The sequence below is a fragment of the Sus scrofa genome, chromosome 2 (genome assembly GCF_000003025.6).
Source record: "Sus scrofa isolate TJ Tabasco breed Duroc chromosome 2, Sscrofa11.1, whole genome shotgun sequence".
NCBI classification, from domain to species: domain Eukaryota; kingdom Metazoa; phylum Chordata; class Mammalia; order Artiodactyla; family Suidae; genus Sus; species Sus scrofa.
The window spans coordinates 2,846,935-2,870,779 of record NC_010444.4 but is presented as its reverse complement, the minus strand read 5'-3'; the positions used below and the strand labels follow the sequence as shown (position 1 = coordinate 2,870,779).

General features: G+C 59.5%; 1 protein-coding gene across 1 annotated transcript in view; it reads right to left on the bottom strand.

Annotated features, from left to right (window-relative positions):
• Window positions 1–23,845, bottom strand: part of SHANK2 (SH3 and multiple ankyrin repeat domains 2) — a 499,107-nt gene that overhangs the window by 146,180 nt on the left and 329,082 nt on the right. The window contains 2 exon segments of the mRNA XM_021082645.1: window positions 4,100–4,224; window positions 5,773–5,855. Coding sequence (XP_020938304.1) covers window positions 4,100–4,224; window positions 5,773–5,855 — 208 coding nt within the window.

Here is a 23,845-nt window from a genome sequence, read left to right as displayed (position 1 = left end):
ACCCAGCACATCAAAGTGTCTCCCAGGACCTCTGAGCTCTGGCTTCACTGAGTCAGACAGCCTGGGTCGGACCCTCAGCTTCTCGGCTCACCTGCTGTATGACCGTGGGCAAGTGATTGACGCGCCTGTGCCTCGGTTTCCTCGCCTGCAAAGTGGGGATCACGCTGATGCGTCTTTGCAGGACTACGGTGAGGGCCAGAAGGGACGGTGCCGGGCCCGGCAGATACACCGGCCATCACTGTACATGAGACACGGGCCTCTGCGTGTATCTGTTGTAAACCCTGCTTCCCCTTTTGAGGTTGACTGTTTTGTGGTTTATGAGCAAATTCTTGAGATATAGGGTGTTTTGGTCGATGAAAGTCGTGCAGGAAACAAACCTTGGTTTCCACCTGGGGAGGCGTATGGAAGAAAGCCAGTTCCGGTCTTGAGACAGGAGATGAGTGTAGTGCCCACTTCTCTTCACTTGATAGACGCTTCCACCAACAGGTTCAAAGAGCCAGCCCGGCGAGGCCAGAGGCCATGGTCTTGCCTGCCCACCAGAGCCCCTGGCAGCGTCACGAACACGCGTGCTCCTGCCTCGCGCTCCTGTGTTCGTGGGGATGGGCTGGGTCCAGGCCTCCGTGTCTCTGAAAGGTCTGCGGGTGAGCCTGGTGCCCAGCCAGCTTTCGAGGGCGGGGATGACGGTGCTCCAGTTCACTGGGTGCCAGCGGGAAGCCTGCTAGGACGTCCTAACCACCCTGTCTCCTTAACTACCCGATGCCACACGTCGAGCACGGGCCGCCTCTGCTCTCCTTGCGACTCCCGTAAGCGGCCTCTCCTGCCTCACCTCCTGGGGGTGAGGAGCCTTCACCAAGATAATCCCAATGAAATGGGGGACGAAGGGCTCAAGGCACTGTGCCCGAGGTCGACTCTGCCTCTGAACTCTGGTTTAAACTCACCAGCAAGCCTCGTTGCCATTAATCAGGTTTCCCGCTGTAACCCAAAGGGACATACGCCTTAGCCATGCCTGGCTGAGCCAGGCCCTAACCTTACCTCTGACCCGCATGGGGTGGGGGCTGCCCAACTCCCCGCCTTGCTTCTCTCTCTGGGACCACTCTCCCCCCGGGGTGCCCACAGGGACACTCGGCTCCCACAGCACCCTGGGGAAGCGTCAGTGTCATGGGCCAACGCGGGGATTCTGGCACATGGAGCTGATCTGAAAGTGGTACACGCACACGGTCTACGGAGCGCAGGCTCCACGGCCCCGTATACGCAACACCCACTTCCTTGCCCCCACCTCTGAGATGAGTTTGCACAACACCTGCTGACTCCAGCCTCTCTCATGGGAATTCCCAGCTGGAAGACAGCCTTTGCACGGAACTCCCCTCCACCCAAAGCGCTGGCTTCAGGCGGGAGGGAGGGGCGTGGTCAGCCAAGACACTGTCCCAACAACACAAGGACAGGCTCCTCCCGCACCAAGGCGGAGAGCGGGAACCTGCAGACGGTGAGCACCCAAGAAGCGCACGCATGAGGGAGATGCCCCTTCACGGGGCCCCATGCCGTCAAGATGACGAGGTCGGCATTCTGGCAAAGTCCAAGAAGGAGAAGTGAACTTGCATGGACGCTGCAGTCTTTGAAGAGCGAACGTTCCCTTTGGAAGCGGCCCTTGAATCCCCAAGTTCAAGCTGCAGCGTGCCTCTTCACAGAGAAAGTGCAAGCCTGACAAGCTTTGGGTTCCTTCCCGGGGACGAGAGAAAGGAAGGCTCTCGAGAGGGTGGGGGTGGGGAGGACAGTCTGCCTGCCCTTTGGGCAGCTTCCACACAGGGCCCTGCACTTGACCAAGAGCCCAGAAGCCCCAGCCTCCAGGACAGCTTCCCGCCCAAACAAAGGTCCACCTGAAACACGCGAGTCTGCCCAAAACACTCCCTCCAAGGTTAAAGCTTTTCAATGAGAAAAAAAAAAAAAAAGGAAATTTTCTACTGGAAAAACATGCACCTCTAAGGCTATAAGTGATGAAACTCTTTCGGTGGCTGAATCCGGTAACGAGGAAACCAACTCGATGGAGAGTCTCACTCTTTTAAACCCAAGCACCTAAAGGAGAACTTCTGAGCCCCACGAGGTAGCCTTGAAATGAACCGGAAGGAGTGAGGGTCCCAGCCCCCCGGCCCCCCACCTGCCCCGTTACAGCAGGACCTGTGGTGAAGGGCCTGGGACTGTTTGGGGCCCACTCCTCCTCCGACTTATCTGATACATAATAACACCGATGAAACGCAGCCTGGGGCCAACCATTCCTAGAATCCTGGAATTCAGAGGTTGCCCAGAAAATAAACCTGTTCCAACACAGCAAATACATTTGCATATCAGAGGTTAAAGGCAGTATCAGACGAGGGGCTGTGAAAACAGAAACTCTTGAACGCTCCCGATTTGCACGGAAGCTTCGATCCGACCCGATGGCGTGCCTTCTCTGCCCTGCCCAGGCGTGCGCTGCGGACACGTCCGCCAACCAACACAGCTCTGCTTCCTGGGAGAGGGGTGGGCCCAGTGCACGCTCCGTGGCAGCCCCACGCTTCTTTTATTGACTCGTTTATCAAGGAGGTGATCCGAGCAGCCTAACTACCAGGGAGGTTCTTGCATCTGCAGCTCTCATCTATTATTCAAAACCAAGAACCAGCAACAGCATTGTCAACCTCCTGGAGTATCCGCCTCTCTCTGTCTCTGTCTCACACACACACATGCACACACACGCACGCACACGGGAAGGGGCTTACATCACAAGTGCATCCTACGGAAGATGATTCAACCCAGTCTCTCTGCATGTTCATGAGGTTACACATCGAGTTAACCCATGGAACCAGAGTGGGTGCCAGGCTCCCGCACCGCACTGAAACGGTGGGCGTGCCTCCCACCATTTAAATGGACAAGAACCCAGGGAGCCCAAGCCTTCATCGGAGCCAGGCTCTGATTGGCCAACAATAACTTAGGGACCTCTTTCAGACGCGTGATGCCTGGGATGAGTTAAAGCCCCGCCCCCATTGTACCTGGCTCTCTCTCCTCCAATAGCACCGTCCCTTCCAGATTTGCATTCATCACTCTCATCCTCTCCAAGCACGAGCGAATCTGCAGCCCAGAGAGACCCCTGGAAGCTTTAGGCATCTCGGGGAGACACGGCTTCCCAGTGGCCATCTCGCCAAGGCCTGGATCGCCTCCTTCCCAGAATGAACGAGTGTCTGGCCGGCCCCACGGCGGAGGCACCGAGACGGAGCCCGGCTGGAGAGCACACACTCACTCTACTTCCCAAAGCAGACGAGACGGGGCTCGGGTTAGCCCCGAGGAACGCTCTGCCAGGGGACCTCAACTCCCCACAGGGGACGCCTGAACCCAGCAAACCTCTTACAAATGATTTTTGTCAAGGTACTGCCTCTCCTGTGTGCCTCACACACGCCAACACGGCAACCCCAGGTGAGGCTTGAAGCACGCGGGTGCTCACATCCAGCGAGTTTTTTTAAATGAAGGGGACGCGCCCTCCTTTCGGCCATGAGCCAAAGCTGGTTTTCAAAGCGTCTGAGTTTAAAAGTTCCTTGTTGGTACCATCAACTCCAGCCACCCCTCTTGCCCAGGCTCCGTGGTCTTTAAAGGCCATTATCCATCCGACGGGCCGGTTACCTCGTCTTGCAAACCAACAGACTCTATGCCCCCAACGTCACAGACCGCATGCAAGCAAGAGGCACGATACAGTGCTTCCCAACCTGCCCCCGTGGCACCAAAACGGGCGACGGCCCCTCCCGGGGTCTGTGCCAACAGCCGCGACAAGGCCAACCATAGATCCACATGTGTCCCTGACATCAGGGCCACTCCCTTTCTCTGCCTTCTTCTAGATCAATGGCCAAGTTCCACGTGGATTCCCGACGCTCCAACGCGTTACAGCCAAGGCCTCAAAGACAGCACCCGGGCCCGGCCTGCAGGAATCGGCACCCACAGTGGGTGACATAACCGAGCACGACCTGTCCAGGGCAGCCTCCACGCCAGCCCCCGCCAGCCACGCTGCCGAGACCACGGACCCCAACCCAAAGAGAGTCGGCGCTCTCCCCAGGCGGAAAGATCCAGACACCTGTGTCCCTACCTCGATCAAGAAGTCCCCAGTCCTTAGTCCGGCTTGCCAGGCCACCCCGCCTTCATCCACAGACTCCAGGTACTGCAAGGCCGGGAACGCCGGCGTTGGCGTGAATTCTTCGATGGGCGTATCCGCTGGGAAGGCAAGTGATACCGCGTTACAAGCCCAGAAGGTGCTTCCCAGGCGGCCCAGGCCTCCCCCCACCGGGGCCCGGGGAGAAGGAGGGCCCTGCGTCTCCGGGGGAAGCGGGTGGTCCAGGCCAGCTCTGCCGGGGAAGGGCTGACACGGGTCAACAGCAACACAAGCAAGGGAGCTCGCGGCGTTCTGGAGCCACCGTCCCCCCGTGCCGTCCCCTGCGAAAACAGAGGACAGCGTGCGCCCCTGTACATGTCTCCGTGTACACGCCTGTCATTTTCTTTAAAAGCATCCGTGACTAAACATTTTCAGTTCTAAAAATGGAAAAGTTCCCCCCAGAACCACATGGAGCTACAGAAACACCACACGGAACCACTCGCCAGATGTACATCCACGTAGACTCGCAACCAAGGGACTTCAATGCGGAGCGTGGACGGAACAGAACGCTGACCCCGTGGGCGGCTGCAGATTTGGAATCCGCTTATGAATTCTCTCTTGCTGGGGGCCCGGCTCTCTGTGGCCACTCTGCGGCCAGCATCCATGGGAGGCCTGGGCCCCCTGCTCCTCAGTAGAGCGAGCCCGGGCTTCCGGGCCCCACGGCAGCAGAGCAGCACTCTAGGGCCAGAGGTGGACTTTGCTGGGAGCTCAGGAGCGGCCGGGGGTGGTGGGCGGGGGGAGGGGAACCACCACGCAGACAGTCACGGACACACGGGGACAGAGGTCTCCTGCCTCCCTCCCTCTGGACAGGCTGCTGTCAGAGAGCAGGTGGGGCCACCGGGGAAGGAGGGAGGGCTCCCCAGCGCAGGTGCGGGACCCCCCAGCACCGCGCGGAGGATCTGGGATCAAACTTCCAAATGGTTTCCCCGCACACGCGGCACACAGATGTCTCTTCTCCTGGGGAGGTGATGCCATTTTGTTTCATTTTGGAACGGAAGCCCCCAAGAGAAGGGCTGGTGCTGGGTGCCCTGTTGTGGAATCCGTTCCCGGAGCCCCCCACCACCGGCCACGTGACGTGTGTGCTGCTGCCGGCTGGGCCACGGCAGAGGGGACCATCTTGCCACGTTTCCTTTGCAAAGTCACCTTAGAGGCGGGCGCACGGACGCCTGCCGCACTCGGAGCTGAAGCCCACTCCCGGAACGGGGCAGTTTCCGGATCCCCAAAACTCGGGCCCCAGTCATTCTGGGAATCTGAGACCAGGAGCTCCAAACCCAGCCACCATCGGGCTGAAGTAAAGCACAAAACAGGGATGAAACCACGGATTTGGGAAAAAAAAAAAAAGAGTGGGGGGAGGGAGGGGGAGAGCGCGCAAGCACGTTCAGAGCAATGCTGTGTCCAGAAAATTAAAAATATTCCTCAAGGAAGCCCCAGTGTTTTCTGAGTAAGAATGTTAGAGCACACAGTTGTCTAGCAACCGAGTGCCCCCAGGAAAAAGGGTTCTTTCGGAGCTGGGGAACATTTTTTCATACAGGCGTACACACACACACACACACACACACACACACACACACACGCGTGAATGCCCCCAGGCGGGGAGCAGCTGCTCTTACCTTTCGCCCCTCGGAGCACAAATCCAAAGCCCTCATTGTCTTTCTTCTGCAGAACCACAGTCTTCTCCTCGATAATGCAGTCACTGTAGAGAGAATTCCGGGGACAGCGACCATTACTGTGGCCCATCATCATCACCGCGGCCGGTCCTCCACCGGGAACGTTCATCATCCTCCAGCCAATTAATCACCCCAGCTCGCCGGATCCAGGCAGCATGGAGGAAACTAAGCAGGGCGCAGGAGGAGCGAAGGCAGCTGGGGGGCAGGCTAACGGGATAGGCGGGCGCGCAGTGGGGCTCGGAGGGGGGGGCCAGGCAGAGGCAGAGCGGGAGCGAGCGGGAGGCAGGAGTCATACATGGTGGGGCGGCCGCCGAGCGAGGGCCCGGCGGGCTGGCTCCGGGCACCCGAGCGCCGGGAAAGTAAGTGGCCCGCAGGCACGGCCGCAGCGCCTTCCGGAGCCCGGGCCGGACGCAGCAGGCGGGCAGCGCAATGAAATCAGCCGGAGGAGAAATGAGGCGGCAGGGTTTTTTCTTCTTCTTCTTCTTCTTGAAGGGCTTTGAAAAAACCATCCGATTCTCGGTGCTGCCTGCACCAGCCGGCACCCGCAGGCGCAGAGACCCCTCCCTCTGGTCCGGGTGAACGCGGGGGCCCCCTCGATCATCCGCGGAGCCCACAATGCCACCGGCGGCGGCGGTGGCGGCGGCGGCGGCGGCGGCAGCTCGGCGTCATCCCGCGCAGAGAAACCGCAGGCTGGCGGAGGGGGCGGCCGACGGGCGGGGGCTTCCAGCGGGAGGGGGCAGGTCACTCCAGTGACACGGAAGCCGCTGCCGGCACGGCCTCCTGGAGGGGGCGACGCGCTGTGGGGCCCGGGAGAAGGGGGCTGCGGGCTCCCCCTTGGAGAGACGCTCGAAAGCCACAGCAGCGGCCCCCCGGCACAGCATTTTTTTTTTTTTTAAAGGAAAGAAACCCGAAAGCTCCAACTTTGCTTCGGCGGCCAAAGCCTCCCACCATCCCCGGCCGCAGCCAGGGCCCGTCGCCACATGGTCGCCCCGCCGCCCGCGGACCCGGGCGCGGGACCGAGGTGGGCCTCCCCGCCGCCCCTCCCCCCTTCCGGGGGCTGCATCCTTCTAGGAGCCCGGCGGCTGCCCCGGAAGTAAGTCAGGGGCGGGGCGGCTGCTGCGGAGGAGCGGGAGGAGGAGGGGCGGGCGGCAGCCCCGAGAGGCCGTCTCCAGGGTCCTAAGGGGCTGGCGTGGGAGGACAGGGTGGGGAGGAAGCCCCCCCCCCAAATCCAGCAGGCCCCTGTCTGGGGGGAGGGGGGCGGTGGCAGCAGCATGCCCAGGGGCTGGAAGTAGTGAAGGTCAGCTCTGCCCCCACTGGACTGGCCACCTGCAGGGAGCATGTGGCCCCAACGTGGCCACCTGGGTCCCCGGGAGGAGAAGGAGGGACAGGGGTGCTTGGACAGCAGCCAAGAACTTTCCACTGCCGGAGGGGGGATAGAGCAGAGGACACGTGTCCTGACCCGCCACCCAGCCCTCCATCTCCGCATCGAACTCACAGGCGTGACCCTGTCTTCCAGGAAGGGGCCGGCACAGCGGGTCACCCACCTTGACAACAGGCAGACCACACAATCCAGGAAGACCGGTCCAGGGTGGTCTCTGAAGCGGGGAGGTGGGTTTAGCCCCTGGGCTCTGGGTCGGCCTGCCAAGTTCAGAGAGCCCCAGGCCTGGGGGAATCAGCCCACGGGACTGAGGGCTGGAGCATGGCCAGGAGTCCAGGGTGTGAGAGTCCGTGGGAGGGCACACGCCAGCTCTCTAAACCCATTTCCCCGCACATCACAACGTGGTGACAACAAGCCACAGGCCTCCTGGGGTTCCTGTGAGGTCTGATGGGGCGATACCCTCAGCCGCGTGCAGTGGAATCAGAGAGCCCCTGGGAGCCATGGCCTTAACCGCATCCGGAACCACCTGGCAGTGAGCCAGGACTGGGGAAGCAGAGGAGCAGAGGGGGAGGAGCTGGGTGGGCGGGGCTCTTCAGTGAGGGACCCTCTACCAGGCCTCTCCATCCCACGCCTCCGCCAACCAGATACAGACTCGGCTGCCCACCTCCTCCCACCGGAACTTCCCAAGTGCACCTGCTGCCACTTTGCTTCCCAGGGCCAGGCTTCCTAGGGCCAGGCTGCTGAAGCCACGTCCTTTGCTCCTGCATGTCCCCCTGCAGCAGCAGCCCCTGAGACTGGGGAGACCATGCCGGCTTAGGATCCTGAACCTACTTCCTGCAGGGACACATGGTCCCCGGTGCCCGCCTCTGCCCAGCTCTGAGGTGCACCTGTCCTGACCCCCAGTCTCTGTTGGCCAATTCCGCCCGCTTGGCAGACAACCCCCACAGAGCCCACCGTTGTCCCCCACACTGGGGGCCTGTTAGAGGCAGTGGGCTGGCTGGACACTGGTTGTCTCCCCCTCTACTGACGGCAGGGGCGTGGTGGGTGAGGGAGCACCCGGAGATCCCAGCTCGGCTCTGACCCCCAAGGTCACTCTGACCTTCGGGGCCTCAGGGTCCTGCTCTGCCAAGTGGCAATAACAGCAGAGTGGCCCTCAGGGTAAGTGAGCAAGATGGCCCACCTGAGCGCAGGTACGCAGCACGTGTTAATAACAGCACCTGTCCAGAGTGGGCTGGTGGCCTACATGTGCCGACCCCTCCTGCTCCTGTAGGAACCCCTTCCCGGCGCAGGGCAGAGCCCGTCTCCCAAGCCCCCCAAGCCTCTGAGCGGCCCCTAACCTGCTGGGAGGACTTCCTGACCCGCGTGGCTTCCCCCACCTCGCCCCCGATCCATATGTGGTTTCGCACCCTGCTTGCTGAAAAAATGCCAGACTCCTTAGTCTCCGATGTGAAGGGCAACTCAAACGTCTCTCTCGAGCAGTCGTTCAGGATCTAAACAGCCCCCGGCCCCCCACCCATCACCACCTGTCTCACTTTCACTCGTAGCCAGACCTGGGTCTGAATCCCAGCACAGGCATCTACCCGCTTAGCTTCTCAGGGCCTCAGCTTCCCCACCTGCAAAGTGGGGGCAAGAAGGAAGGCCCCTAAAATGCCCACATGAGGGCAGCCACCCCCCCACAACAGGGGAAAGTGCCCTCGTCAGCGTCCCCACCGGCCAAATATCCCAGCAAAGTGACCTCATCGTGATTACTGTGCGTGGGGCCAAGTGCCTCGGTGTTTCTGGATGGAGGAAAGTGGGCACGAAGACAGCGTGGAGACAAGGGAGACCGCAGGGTCCCCAGAAGAGGTCTCTGGACGGTCCCCAGCTCCCAGTCGCCCGCAGAGGCAGGGCAGCTCAGCATCATGGAGCGCCTACGGCATGCAGCTGGCTCGGCCCGGGAGGCGGAAAGGCAGTCCCCGGCCGTTAGAAACCTCCGAGCTTGGTAGTGATCCATGAAAAGCAATGGGAAACTCGAGCAAAAAGAGTCCTTCCCTTAAAACAGGGAAGTTTGTCCAAAGGGCACGACCAACTCCATGGGATCAGACTGGGAAATTCCAGGAGGCCTCCCGGATGAGACCCTCTCGGAGGGGTTCTTTCGGCTGGTTTACGGAGCCTGAAAACGGTCCCCAGATGCCAGCCCTGGCCAGGCCTGGAAGATGTGGCCTCTGTGCACCGCGGCAGAGCTGCGCCCACGCCCCAAGAACCAGAAGCGGCTCGAACCTTGGCCCCGGCCCGCCCCATCCCTGTGCTAGCAGATTCGTTCCCCAGATGCAGAGACCTGGCCTCACTAGGGCAGGGCCTGGGCACCTGCACGTTGGGACCTGCTGTGCAGTCATTATCACGTGGCCCCTGGGGGCGGGGCCTAGGGAAACAGACAGCCCAGCCCCAAAGGGATCACACCCACCCGCTCCGCATCTTGCCTTTGGACCTTCGCCCTGGACCAGGTCACAGCCCAGCCCCACTGCCTCACCAGAGCCTCCTCCATCTGGCTGGGCCATTTCCCTGAAACGCCCCGACCTTGGCCTTACAATCTACCCCTGTCTTCACGCACTGGGCCTCTGGAGTGCCCACTGCCTTCCAGTCTGTGTTTCCTTTGCCAGCCGCCCCCACCCTCAGTACCAGTCGCCTGGCAGGCCTGCTGAATAGGGTGCGAGCCATCCCAAGCCCTCCCAACAAGAGGCCACCACACAGTCTCGCCACAGGGCCCCCTGCAGCCTTGCTCTCCCGTCTGGTGAGGCCCGTCTCACCTGCTAAGCCATCACCTGTGGGCTCCTGGAGAGCAGACATCATGCCCTGTTCTCTGGATCTCCCTACACGGCACACTGCGTGCTGCTGGTGAGGTTCTATCTGCCTTTGTTGATGAAACAAAAAATGCAATGCAGCTGTACCCTCTTCAAACATGACTGAACAGGACAGGAGAGCACCTCCATGTGCCCCAAATGTCCCCTCCACCAGCAGCTTCCTGTAACAGGAGCTATGGAAGGCAAAGGGGGCGGGCACTCAGCCCTGCCAAGTACAGTTGTGCAGGTTGTACATAGTACAACTTCACAGGATACCATCACACTCACGGCCATCAGAGAACCATATATTTAGTGTGGCAATTTCGGCTCAGCTGGAAGTCAAGTCCCTTAAAGGAGTAGGGACATCTTTCTAGCTCATGCAAAAATGGCGTACAGGCCATTGGCTGCCTTGGAGAACATAAGGGGTGCCCCGTACATGGGTCTACCTGGGGGTATGGGCTGCAGGACGCGGCATCAGGAGGGATCCACAGAGAATCCTATCAATACTGGGAGACGCAGCTCCTGGGAGCTACACAGAAGAGACGACGAAAGGGTTCCACGTTCTCACAAGAGTCCCACACACCCTGCTGTACACACCTGGAGCGAGGCAGGAGGGCTGTGGGAAACCGGTCGGCCACACAGAGGGCCTCACGGGCCTCACCCTGCTGGCAGACCCAAAGATGCTCCTGCTGGATGTCTGCCTCGCAAGACCACAGACGGTCAAGCCTCAGGTGGCCGTAACTGTGGCAGCCTGCATGGAAGGCTGCCCTTTACTTGGGTCCAGAAGGTGGCAGGTGCCAGTGGTGACAGCTGGCATTTAGGATCTGTCAGTCCCTGAACAAGCTCCCTTGGAGAAGGTGGAAACAGGGAGCCAGGCCCCAGCCGATGCGATGCATGAGCATGTGTGGCCCCAGGACGGCTGTCTGTCTGTCCTGAACCACGTGGGAAGGATGGTGGCGGGCATTTGAACTTCGAACACAAAGACTGCTGGGGTAGACCAGATGGCTGCACCCAGGCTCTCAGGATTCCAGCTGGGATCTGACCCTGTCGAGACCGACAGCCGCATTTCTCTCCTGCTCCAGTGGGGCTGGGTTCTGGTCTATGGGCCTAAAGCTCGGGGGCCAATGGTTAAGCGACCACGTTAATTAGCAAATTCCTGCAGCCATTCCTTCCTGAATACCTGCCTGCTAGCTGTCAGGAGATGGACTTGGTTCTTGGCATTTTGGGAGAGAACAAACCAGACCCAGCCTGGCCCTTGTGGAGACGTCAGGTTTAAGAGGTTGAATGGCAGTGCCCCCACCCCCGTGTCTGTACATGTGACCTTTTTTGGGGAGTAAGGTCAGTGCAGACAGGAGTAGTTAAGGCTCCCGAGATGCCATTGTCCTGGCCTTAGTGAGGGGCCTAAACCAATGACTGGTCTTTATAAGAGAAAAGAGGCGGCGGCTGAGACAGGCTTGGGAAGAGGAGGCTGCGTGCGACAGGCAGACAGGATGCATGCGGCCACAAGCCAAGAAGCACGGAGGCCACTGGCCACACCAGAAGCTGCAAAGGGGAGGAAAGACCCTCCCGGGAGCCTCTGGCGAGAGCGCGCTCCCACCCACACCTTAAGCTTGGACTTCGGGCTCCAGAAATGGGGGAAGATTCATTCATTTCTGCTGTTTGGGGCCCCTCTGTCTGTGGTTAGCTGTCACTGTGACCTCAGGAAGCTCGTACACTAGGCAGCTGGGGAGACAGACAAGAGCCCAGCTGGCACTCAGGTGTGCGGGATCCCGTGCTGTGAGAACTAGAAGAGGGCTGGAGGACTTCCTGGAAGAGGAGGACCAAGGCATGCATAGGAGCGAGTGGGCTGGGAGGCTGCAGAGGGGAAAAGGGAGAAGAGAATGTCCCAGCCAGGGGCGGGACCACAGGGGTTAAGGCTCTGAGGCACAGCTGAGAGGCAGGAGGTGCCGATACACCGGGCCACGGGCATGAGCCACCTGCACACACAGAGCCAGCGGACGCAGCAGGGTGGCAGGAGGCTTCAACAATAGAAGCAGCGGGGCCACTCTCCCTGCCCCAGCCTTTTCCCAGCCAGGTTTGAGTCCCGCTGGAATGACCCAAGGTTGACCTACAGATGTGGCAGGAACTCTGTCCCACAGCCACGTTGCCTGCTGAACAGTTCACACCCGGAAGTGCCTTGGAAGAGGGCGTGCCTCCATCACTCCCCGAGGACCAGCTTCCCCAAGGCACCAGCGTGAAGCCCTGTATGCTGCGGGTTGTCAGCTCGGCCTGGCTCCTCCCGGCAGGAGAAGACGTCGGGCCGGACAAACGCGGCACCGCGAGGGTCAGGGAGGGGCCTACATGCTGGGCACGCGGTGCCTCAGTCAGCAGCACTGGCCTCCTGTGCAAAGCGGTGCGGAGCTGCCGGCACAGAGGCAGCAGCGGTATCGTGGCAACTGGACCCCGTGGCCCAGTCCCCCTGTGGCCTCAAAGCTTTGGGGGCCCCACACACTTGTCTGCGAGCTGGCAAAGGAAACCCATCGGCTCCACGCTCCAAACAGCAAGTAACACGGAAATTAGCCTGCGTTTAATTAAGTGTCTCCAAAATCGAACATGGGGTCGCTTCATTCCTGGCTAGATTTCACATCCATCGCGCATCCCTGCTCGTGGAAACTGTGAGGCAGCTTTTCTCCCTTGGAGAGACTTCCCTCGTATGTGGCTGAAGGTGAAGAGGTCACAGGAGCCGCAGGGGGTACTGCCGTGAGGTTGGGCGCATAGGTTCAAGGGCAGAATTGCCCACATGCGTCTGGTGAGAAGGTGCACTGAGCATGGGCGGGGGGTGTGAGGAATGCGCTCATTCCATCTGGGCTGGGGCTGCAGGAACTCAGGGTGCAGGGCCCCAGGGGGTCTTTCTAAAGCCGGGGAGGGGTGAGCACGGGGGCGACCGTGTATGGGGGGAGACGCTGCGAGAATCCTGAAAGAGAGGCTGGCATGTGTGTGTCAGCTCCGAAAGCTCCTTCCCGGAGCACTGGGGGGAACCCGTCTCCTCCAAGGCGGGAGCCGGAGCCCGAGTCTCCATCACGCCCCGAGGAAATGCATTTCGGTGACAGCGCCCGACGGAGGCAGGAACTGGGACACTGTTAGAAAGAGGGACCTCCAGGGACTGGGAAGGGCAGTGGCTGTCCTAGAAATTTCCAGGCTCTGCCAATCAGGGGGTGAGGCTAAACAGAGGCTCGGCTCTTCCAGCAGGAGTGTCAGGGGCCTCAACAGGTGTGCTGGCTGGGCAGAGATGCCAGACACGGGCAGGCAGCCTGGCTCATGCGGCAGCCCTGGCCACAGGGTGGCACAGAGGGCCACTCTGCGGGTGGGTAGGGACAGGCCCAGTCCGTGGGAAGGGCTGGCGGCTGGGAGCATGCGGGAGGGGTTTCCTGAGTCACCTGTCACTCACCACCCATGGGGCACCTCTTGGCTCTCGGCCACACACGCTGCTGCTCCCTGAATCCTGCTTCCTGCTTCTGGGTCAAGGGAGCACTGGCCCTCCCAGCCCTTTGCCAGCAGGAGGTTGCCCTAATTCCCAGGGGACACAAGGCCCCAGGCGATCTGGGTGCCCTGGTGTCACACGGAGGAGAGAACAACTGCAGCCACCACGCCCGGGAGTGATGCTGCTCCTGGCGCCCGGGAGCCCTACCGGTGGAGCAGCGTCATTTCAGCGGCATGGGTGGGGACGCTGGGCTGTCCCCAAGGAGCCCAGACCCCGGCTGCAAGGTGACGTGTTCTTACAGGAGCCGCTTCCTCGACGGCCGGTGGTGAACGCGCCCGCCTGTGCTTACCACGCGTCTCCCACCGCACCGCTAACGTGATAAGCGATACACGTTTTTCCTAATAGAAGCAATAATGTGCAGAGAACTTGATTCAAATTAAATTGTCTCATTACTTTGCAATAAATCACCCAAAAGCATCTCCTAAGCACTCCACGGGCATGTTACCTGCCAAGAATGGCTGGTGGAGAAGACAAAAGACACAGCTTAAGTGGCTTCAAGATAATGACGGCAGGTGATCACCGCGCCCTGCGGAGATGAACCGAATGTGACCTAAAAGGGAGAAGGGCACCGAGGAACCCGAAGGGCCCAGGGTTCGGGGGAGGGGGTCCCAGCTTCGCCACACCCGCTCTGTGACCTTGGAGGTCACATACGGATGTCAGCTGCGACCTTGAAACGTCCCAATGGGGTAAGAAATGGGGTTCAAAAAAAGAAATTAGGAGTCTGGGATTGACAGATACACACTATTGTATATAAAACAGATAAACACAAGGACCTACTGTGTAGCACAGGGAACTCGAGTCAATATCCTGGGTTAACTTAGGATGGAAAGGACTAAAGAAGAAAAAAACAGGGAACTGAATCACTTTGCTGTGCACCTGAAGCTAACACAACATTATGAATCAACTCTGCTTGATTCATAAAAAAAAAAGAAAGAAAAATGGAGTTCCTGTCGTGGCGCAGTGGTTAACAAATCTGACTAGGAACCATGAGGTTGCGGGTTCGATCCCTGGCCTTGCTCAGTGGGTTAAGGATTCAGCGTTGCCTTGAGCTGTGGTGTAGGTCGCAGACACGGCTCGGATCCCGTGTTGCTGTGGCTCTGGCGTAGGCTGGCAGCTAGGCTACAGCTCCGATTCGACCCCTAGCCTGGGAACCTCCATATGCTGAGGGAGCAGCCCTAGAAAAAAGGCAAAAAGAGGGGGAAAAAAAAAAAAAAGATGGAGCTCCTGTCTATGGCTCAGCGGTTAATGAACCTGACCAGTGTCCATGAGGTTGCGGGTTCAATCCCTGGCCTTGCTCAGTGGGTTAAGGATCCATCGTTGCCGTGAGCTGTGGTGTAGGTTGCAGACGCAGCTCAGAACCCATGTTGCTGTGGCTGTGGTGTAGGCCAGTGGCTACAGCTCCAATTCGACCCCTAGCCTAGAAACCTCCACATGCTGCAGGTGCAGCCTAAAAAAGACCAAAAAAAAAAAAAAAAAAGAGGAAAGAAAGTCCTCAGGGCAGGCAGGCAGGGTGTGGTGTACAGAGGGTGGCAGGCTCTATCAGTTAGTGAGAAAGGGCCTTGGACTTTCCTTCTGCAAACATTAAGCGCCGAAATACCTGCACGTGCTCCCTACGTGAAAGAATCTCCTTAGCATCAGCGGAGCTCCCCCAGGCGCCCTGCCTGCTAAGGTATGAGCAGACCCCGGAGGTACGCGGGTCTGGTTCCAGACCACTGAAATAAAGCGACTGTGGTGTTTCAGTTCGCCAGCGCCTCTAGAAGGGATGTTTACGCCACACCGCAGCCGGTTAAGCGGACAAAAGCATCCTGTCTACGAAAACAACGTACGTACCTTCATCAAAACGTATTTTACCGCTAAAACATGCTAACTGTGATCTGGGTCTTCAGTGAGTTGTCATCGTTTGTAATGAGAATCACGTCAACGATGTGTGATCAGGAACAATGAAACAGTTTTAAATACTGTGACAATTACCGAAACGGGACACAGGGGCATGCTACCATAAGTGACTGTTGTTGGAAAAATGACGCCCATAGGCTGGCTCGAGCCAGAGTCGCCCTAAGCCTTCAGTTGCTAAAAAAAGCACAATGACATGCAATAAAGTCAGGTGCACCTGTCCGGACTTCACGGGCTCTTACAGGGCACTCCTGTGTGTCACAAAACCAAGAGGCAGGGACCCGCGAGGTGGTGGTGGTGGTAGGGGCACCCAGGCACCTCGCTCTGCTTCAAAGCTGGCGGGAGCACCTGTGGCTCTGCCTGTGTTGACGCTGCGTGCTGCCCTCATGAGCAATGGCTGCAGGCGTGTCACCAGACGAGCAGGGAGTTCAGCCTTGTAGGGTGCCCCCGCCCCCGGCGGCCAGGGAAAAGATGCCCCAGGTTCCAGGACTGGAGAACAAAGCCTTGGGACCCACACGAGAGGGACGCAGAACAGCCAGGTGTTGGCCCAACCCAAGGAGTCTTCCTGAGGCCTCTGTTCCCTCTCAACCTGTCACAAGTGCCATCGGCCAGAGCGCCAAGACACAGCTGGCATTTGTACATCCGTCCTGACCTCCCCCTATTCTGAGGGCCCATCCCTCTCACCTGAGGACCGTGAAAGCTTGCTAAGCCTCTGCTGATTCACTCCTTATTATAAAAATCTTAAAACAGATCATATCTTTGTCACATAAAAATATTCCTACAGTTTCCCATCAGATTTGGGGGAAAAAAAAATCCAAATTCCCCACCATGGCTAAGACCCTTTGTGATCTGACCCATGCTTCTCATTCTCCCTGTTGCGGCCATGCTGCTCTCCTCTGCTCCCCAGCAGGCCAACCTCATCCCCCCCTGCAGTGCCTGTTCACACCCGAGCTCTTCCTGGGTGCCGCTCTAGGCCTTCACGAGTCAGACTCCATCACTGTTTGGGTCCTGAAGTCACTTGTGCACAGAGCCTCTCCTACAGCCCAGACACGGCTTCTGTGTCCCGAGTGCTCTGCCCTTCCCTCTGCTTTACTTTCCGCTCCTCGCTCACTGTATCTGAAGCTCTGGCATGTTTATCTGTCGCCATGTGACCCTCCCAGGAGCGTGGGGGTGACTTCCATTGCTCCCCACCCCGGCCTGGCCCTGCCCGCCTCGCTTCTATGTGGAGAGGACCTCTTTCTCGTCCTGGCTCTGGCAAAGGCTGGCAGACGGGACCCTCTGCCACTCAGGGGTTGGGTATTCCCATCTGCGAAATGGAAGAACATTCCAGCAGGTGCTGAAATGATGCTCGCTGACTCATCAAATCAAACCTCAGCCCGGGGCTCTGGCGCATGGCCTGTGGTACGTATGGGGCGACCCACTGTCCTGGGCTTCCCAGGTCCGAGGGGTCTCCGGAGACATGGGGCTTTCAGTTTTAAAACCAAGCTGGTCCCACGCAAACCAGGAAGAGACAGAGGCCCCCAGGTCCCCCACCTGCAGGAGGGAGCATGGTGCCCACAGCCCGTGTAAGCCACTCTTGCACACTGCTTCCCCTGAGACCCTAGCCACCCTCTAGGAGGGTGGGGTCTTTCTCCTCCAAGCCCCTGAAGCTGGTGGGGGAAGGGCCTGCCCAGGGTCACGTGACTCATGCAGGGGCAGGGTCAAGGTGTCAGCCTTGGCCTTTGACCCTGAACTGAACGTTCTTTAAAAAAAAAAAAAAAAAGCAAAAAAGCAAAAAACCCAAAACCAAGGGAATAGGACAAGAGCTTGGCATTTTGCTGGGAGCGCAGGAAGGAGCTGTGGTTACTTTTCTTCCTTTGGTGAAAATGACAGGCCAAGCCATCCCATCTGTCCATCTTGAGTTTGTCCAAAAAGACCATGCTGAGTGGGCTGCGGGGCAGGCACTCGAGTTCCTGTGGCAAGCCCCGTTCCCGGGTCGCTCTGGGGAGGTGGGCGTCCAGCTATACCACCAGATCTCGGGTGGCTTTGGGGAGGAGGCAGAACCCAGGCAGGGCCTGGGGCTGGAGGGCTCACCCTGAACCCCCAGCTGCCCCACCAGCCCACCTGCCCACCTGGGGTGGTGGTGACCTTGGAGGTGAGAGGTCATGAGAGACCCAGGCCAGCCCCTGGCTGGAGGGGAGAGCCCGGCCACCCTTCCTGTCCACTCCAGATCACCAATCCCTGTCCATAGGAGCTTCTTGCTTTTGTTCCAACGGTTGAGGCTTGGATGGACAGGGCCTTCACTGAAGGGGCAGTTCTAGAAGTCACTCAAGAAGGAAGGAGACACGTTTTCAGGTGGACGGAGCACACTGACCAGTCCTTTGAAAGGAGCTCTGCAAAGGTTCTAGATCCGAGGTTGCTGTAAAGGGAGTCAGTATTTCAGGTGTTCTGGGCCCAACGGTCCCTGTTGCAACTACTCATTCTGCTGCTTGTGGCCAAAGGCAGCCATGACACGATGCGGATGAGCGGGCGGAGCCGTGTTCCAATAAAGCTTTATTTACAAAAACAAATGGTGGGCCGGGTTGGGCCTGAGGGTTGTAGGTGATAAAGACACAACCTGCCAGTCCTAAAGACACCTGAATTGATACAAATAATCCCCGTATGTGCGTGCCTCACGATAACCCACGTGAACCTACATATAAGAAGAGCTAAGACAAGTCTTAATTCTCCTACACAAGCAATACTTAATATGACTGCACAAGGGCGCCTGGTCTGATACAACATCTGAGCTTTTCCTCTAAAAAGGAAAAAAATCTTTTCAGAAATGGGGTCATCTGTGAGATGCCCTAGAAAGGTTCAGTAGGATCCACACAGGGAATCCTTTTTCTGAAACACAAAGAGACCCCCTGCCCCCGCCCCCAGGTACTGCGTCTAGGTTTTTGTGCTCAGTGACTCAAGTTAGGAGCAGGTCTGAATCTGGCTTAATTAGCAATGATAGATAAGGAAGAATGGTGGGTATTATCTTCATGATGCAACGGTCTTTGAGCACTTTCGGTTGCCAGGCACAGTTCTAAGGGCTTCCTGTGTTAAAGTCACTGAGTCCTCCTGATGACTCCCAGGAAGGAGCTACTGTTGTTCCTCCCACTCTCTGGATGAGGGAACCAAGGCACAGAGAGGTTAAGTGATTTGCACAAGGACACACAGCTGGAAACCAGACTGGGTGGAGCTAGAGCTACGTCTGAGGACTGCATGACACCTACGAGCTATGGGTCACTGGCCAGGTGGGGAAGGACCGCGGGGTGTCAGGGAACACTGGATCTTGCAGTATATTCTGGAGAAGGTATCACAGACTTCCTGGCAACATCTGAGCTGCCCGGACAGCTCCCCCGTGGGGTGGCGGGGGGTGGGGGGACTGCGAAGATGCTGTTCCACATCAAAATGGCCAGAACCGGAAGTGGTGTGTCACACGCTGTGGGTGGGGAACGCAAGGAGGGAAGAACACAGTGGGGTGAGCAGAGCCACAAGCAAAGCGAGCCCTGACACCGAAACCCAGGGCAGGAACAGCTGTGTGAGGTTCAGCATCGAAATCGCATGTTGAATTCTGGCAATGCCAGGCCTGACGATTCTGCCTGGCCACTAACGAGCCATCTGCCAAGTGAGAAGTCTTCCTGGCCCAGAGGCGCGCTGTTCTTGGGCTCATTCTTTTACTTCTACCTGCAACCCGCCCTGTGGGCTTGCTCGTGTTGTGTGCCACACTCCTATTCATCCTTCAAAACCCACTTCAACAGCCACCACTTCCAGGAGCAGCCTTGCTGCTTAGAGGCACAACACTGAGCTTTGTCCCTTGCACACCACACCCTTCGGTCCTTCTCTCGGCCTGCTTTCTACCACCGAGCCTGGGAAAGTCAGATCCCTGCTCTTCCAGTTCCCTTGCCGCTATGGATGGTCATAGGACATGGCTTTGGCTAATGAGACCCGAGGGCGAGTCTCCTGGGCCCTCCAGGAAAGATTTTACCTGGGGCGGCGAGATCAGAGGAGTGCTTCCTGGTCCTTTTTTCCCCTATAGCCTCCCTCCCTCCCTCCCTCCGTCTCTGCGGCATGTGGAAGCTCCCAGGCTAGGGGTCGAATTGGAGCTGCAGCTGCCAGCCTACATCCCAGCCACAGCCACGCGGGATCCTGAACCCACTAAGTGAGGCCAGCGATGGTTCTGCATTCTCAGGGAGACAATGATGGGTCCTTAACCCGCGGTGCCACAACGACGACTCCCTCTCCCCATGTCCTTGCATAAGACTTGCTCGGAGAATATGAAACACAGAGCTGTGGTCACTATCCTGTGGCCGTAAGGGAAAGGCCAGGGGGCTTTGCAGAGACGCCCCTGACCCGTGGGACAAACGCTGTACGCGCCTTCCTCCAGGTTCACTAGCGCGGTTTTTAGTTATCTGCAGCCGAAAGCTTCCTAACGCACGTCTGGTGGTCCAAGCACGGACGGCTGGGGGGTTGATGAGAGAGTAGAGGAAAGAGACAAAGCCCAGATTTCAGGCTGCTAAGACTGCCTGATGGATCAAGTCGTTTTCAAGTTCCATTCTGGGCGACAAAGAGTCCTCCAGCCCCGCCTCCTTCACGGACCGCGCGCTGGCACGGACGACCCGGGAGCTCTGGCGACCCAGACCCGAAGTCGGGCACAACCTTCCACTTTCCAAGGAAATTCGATCACAGCCTCGTCTCAAATGGACTCAGTTCAGAAAGTTGAGCACTGAATGAATGTGGTTTTCTTGGTTTTGGCCAAGACTAATTTCCCGCTGGCCACAACACAGACTCCCTGAGCATCCTGGCTGATCCGAAGCAGAGCGGCAAAAACCGGGCGGGGTGGGGGGAGGGGGTGTCGTGTGCTTGGGGATACAAACACAGCAGAGCTGGGAAACGTCCCGAAAGTCAGCCCAAGTGAAGAATGAAAGATTTCAGACCCAGACGGGGCCCTCACGACGGCATGGACCAGCCCTCCAGCTTACAGCAGGGAACGGAGGGGCCGAGAGGGGCTGAGGTCTGGACCCGACCACATCCACGGCGGGGCCGAGCCGCTCCACCTCTGACACCTGCCCCCGCGCCTCCACCACCAAGGGTCTCCATTCTGGAAACGTCTCTGAGGCTCCGCTGGTCCACACGGCTAGAGCAGTGCATTTTCCCCTTTCGAAACCAGCAGGTAACCTCGAACCGTCTTCTGAGCATCCGAGCACACTTGGTGCTGGCTGGCGCCTCCCGCTCAACAGCTACCCACGACTGTGGAGGGTCCTGTGTCTACATCATACCCCGCGGACCTTCAGCGTTGACACGGACAAGGCTCCGAATCAGGCTCCTCCCAAGCTGGGGAGACACCCCTCCCGCGAGGCTCCTGCAGGGGAACTGCCCTGACGTGTCCCCTGTGAGCCGAGCTGTCGCTCCCAATAGCGCCTCCAGCCCCTGCTGTCCTTCTGCGTCTCCCCGAGAAGGACAGCACCCTCTGACTGAGCTGCTTGTCCCCAGCCGTGCGTCCCCTCCATGCACAGGGAGTCCCTTCATCAGCTCCCTTCGGCGGCGGCGCTTGCTGGGGAAGGGCTGCAGTGAGCTGAGCCTCGGGAGACCGCGGGCAGCCCAGACGCCAGGCTGCGCCGTCTGTTGTCTAAAACCGCCTCATTCTCCCTCGTTTTCTTCATTATTCTTTCTTAAAGCCTGAGTCCCACCACATGGCCGGCCCCGCCAGGCCATCTGTCTCCCGGGTCCCCTGTGCGGGGGCAGCCGGCCCATCCTCACAGCTCTAATGATGATTTGCTTGTTGCCAGTTTGCCCTGAACAGACATTTCCCTGTGCGCAACCTGCTCGGGTCCAGGCACCTTTCTCCAAGGCCAGGCGGCATCTCTGTTTTCCTTCCTCCCTTCCTGTCTCCTGCAAGACAACCAGCCCGACTCGTTCTGCATGTACCCCTCCTTCTACCCCCCACTCACTCACTCGCACTCATCCGCGGCTCTTAGGATGCTGGAGTTGATCCAGACAGATTTCGGCTGAAACAGACTCTCTGGAACTTCCCTCCTTCTCCCCACGCCCCCGCCCCCTTCCTCCCACGCTGCTGAGAACAGGATGACACCACCAACAGGTGACTGCGGGGCTCACCAATGTGAACACAGATGATACACAGGGCAGCGCCCGCAGCCACCACGGGCCCGGGTTCACAACGCGCCAGGCCCGTGTGAAGCCCCTACATCCACACACAGGAGGGAGGCAAGGGTTTCTTCCCCACTTTCCCAATGAGGACAGGTGGCTCAGAGAGGTGCAGGGACCAGCTCAAGGCCACACAGCTGTGAACGCACACCCCAGCACCTTGTGCAAATCAGAGCCAGGGCTCCTTGTAGGCCCCTGGCTGCAGAGCTACCAACAGGCATGGTGATCCATTTCCACCCCCACCCCCCTAGGGCCCACCTAGGTGTGAGTTCCACCTCCGGGTGGGGTTGCCGAGCCTCCACCCAGAGCCACATGGTTATAGAACTTCAGGCTTTAGCACAAGCCCCATGGAAAGGGATGGAAGAGGGGTGGGTGGCGACTGGCGGGTCTCAGCCCCGGGCGCTTGCTGGGGATGCTGGTGGGCCCGAGGGAAGACCCACGGGGGTCCAGTGGCTGGAGAGTGTCCCCCCACGGCATTCCCTGGTGATGCAGCGGGTTGAGGATCTGGTGGTGTCACTGCAGCAGCTCGAGTCACTGCTGCGGTGCGGGTTCGGCTCCTGGCCTGGGAACATCCAGGCACAGCCAGAGAGCGAGCGAGAGAGTGAGAGCGAGCGTGAGCAGACACATTACCCCAAACCCAGGTCCCCCCTAAACTCAGAATGCGACGTATCAGGACACGGGGTCTTGGCAGAAGTAACGAAGGACTGAGGAAAGATCGGTCTGGCCCTGGGCCCCTGCGTCCCATCAGGGCTGTCCTGACAAGAAGGGAGACGGAGGAGGAGGAGGTGACGCGAGGGCAGGAAGAGGCTGGAGGGGATGCAGCCACAGGCCAGGGTCACCCGGGGCCCTGGAAGGTGGAAGAGGCAGGGAGGACCCTCTGGCGACGCTCAGGAGGAGTGGCCCTGCCTGCAGCCTGATCTCAGGCCTCCGGCCCCAGAACCAGGAGAGGATGCATCCGTGTGGTTCTCAACCGCCTGGCGCGTGGTCATGTGCAGGGCAGCCTGGGACATGCATCCAGGGTTTCGTCCCGCGCAGGCTGTGCAGGGAGGATGCGTGGGCCTGGGAAGCAAACGCAGGCTCTGCGCAAACCTCAGTGCGGAGATGGGTCCCTCAGGGCCCCACCGTCTCCGGGGACAGCCAGCAGCCTGGCCGGCTCCCGCATGGGAGAGAAGGTGAGCGGGGTGCGGCATGGGTGCCGTTCTGATGCGCCCTGGTCAGGGGCGGCCTTCTGGACACCATGCCCAGCCCTACCCGTGCCCCCCGGCCAGCAGCTGGTTCCTGGATGCAGGTGGGCTCCGGCCGGGGCCTCTGCAGCATCAAACACCTCCCCTCCCCTCCCCCCCCCAGCCTCACAGCCGGTGGACGCCCAGGGCCTCCCAGCAGGCACAAGAGCCCAGACCGCCTCTCCTGTCCCACACACCTCTGTGATGACCGGGGGTTCCGGGGAGGCCGAGTTATGAGGGAGGTGGCACAGCGGCCCCAATCCAGGCCAGGAGCCAGGGTCCCGAGTCCTTCCTGGCCAGAACCCTTGCAGCCTCCACCCCTCATCCACAGAGCAGGGAGTGGGGCCTCGAGGGGAGCCTGGTGCAGGGCCTGCCACGGCTCCCAGCCTTAGCGCCAAATGCGCGCTCTCTCACACACACACACAGAGTTCCTGTCACAGCTGAACAACCCAACCCAGACGCGGTGGCGTCCACAACGCAGCTCTGAGCTCTGACACCCCGGGGGTCAGAAGGCTCACTGCGCCAAGATCAAGGTGTCGCGGGCCTGGCTCCTCCGGGGAGCATCTGTTTCTGGCCCTTTCCAGTTCCTAGAGGCTGCCTGCATCTCCCGGCTCCTGGCCCCTTCCTCCATCACCTCCGCTCCGACCCTCCCTCCTGCCGCCAGTACGGGCACTGCAGCTGGCGCTGGGCCGCCAGACACTCCAGAATCACGATCCCATCTTAAGGTCAGCTGCTGGGCTGGTGACGGACGTCTCATCTGCAGCCTCATGCTCCTTGGCCGTGGGACATATCTGCACCCCCGAAATCAGGACGTGGGTGTCTCTGAGGGGCCACCGGCTGCCCCCTCCCATGGGGAGATGGCCAGACAGACCAGGCTTGCGACGGCGGCTGGGGGTGTTTCCAGCAAACCTTGCCAATCACAGGGCTGACTCATCGCGTCCCAGGCCCCGCCCAGGGAGGTGCTGAGGAGGGTGGGGGGAGCGTGTTGGCACGGGCACTGTGGAGCAGGCAG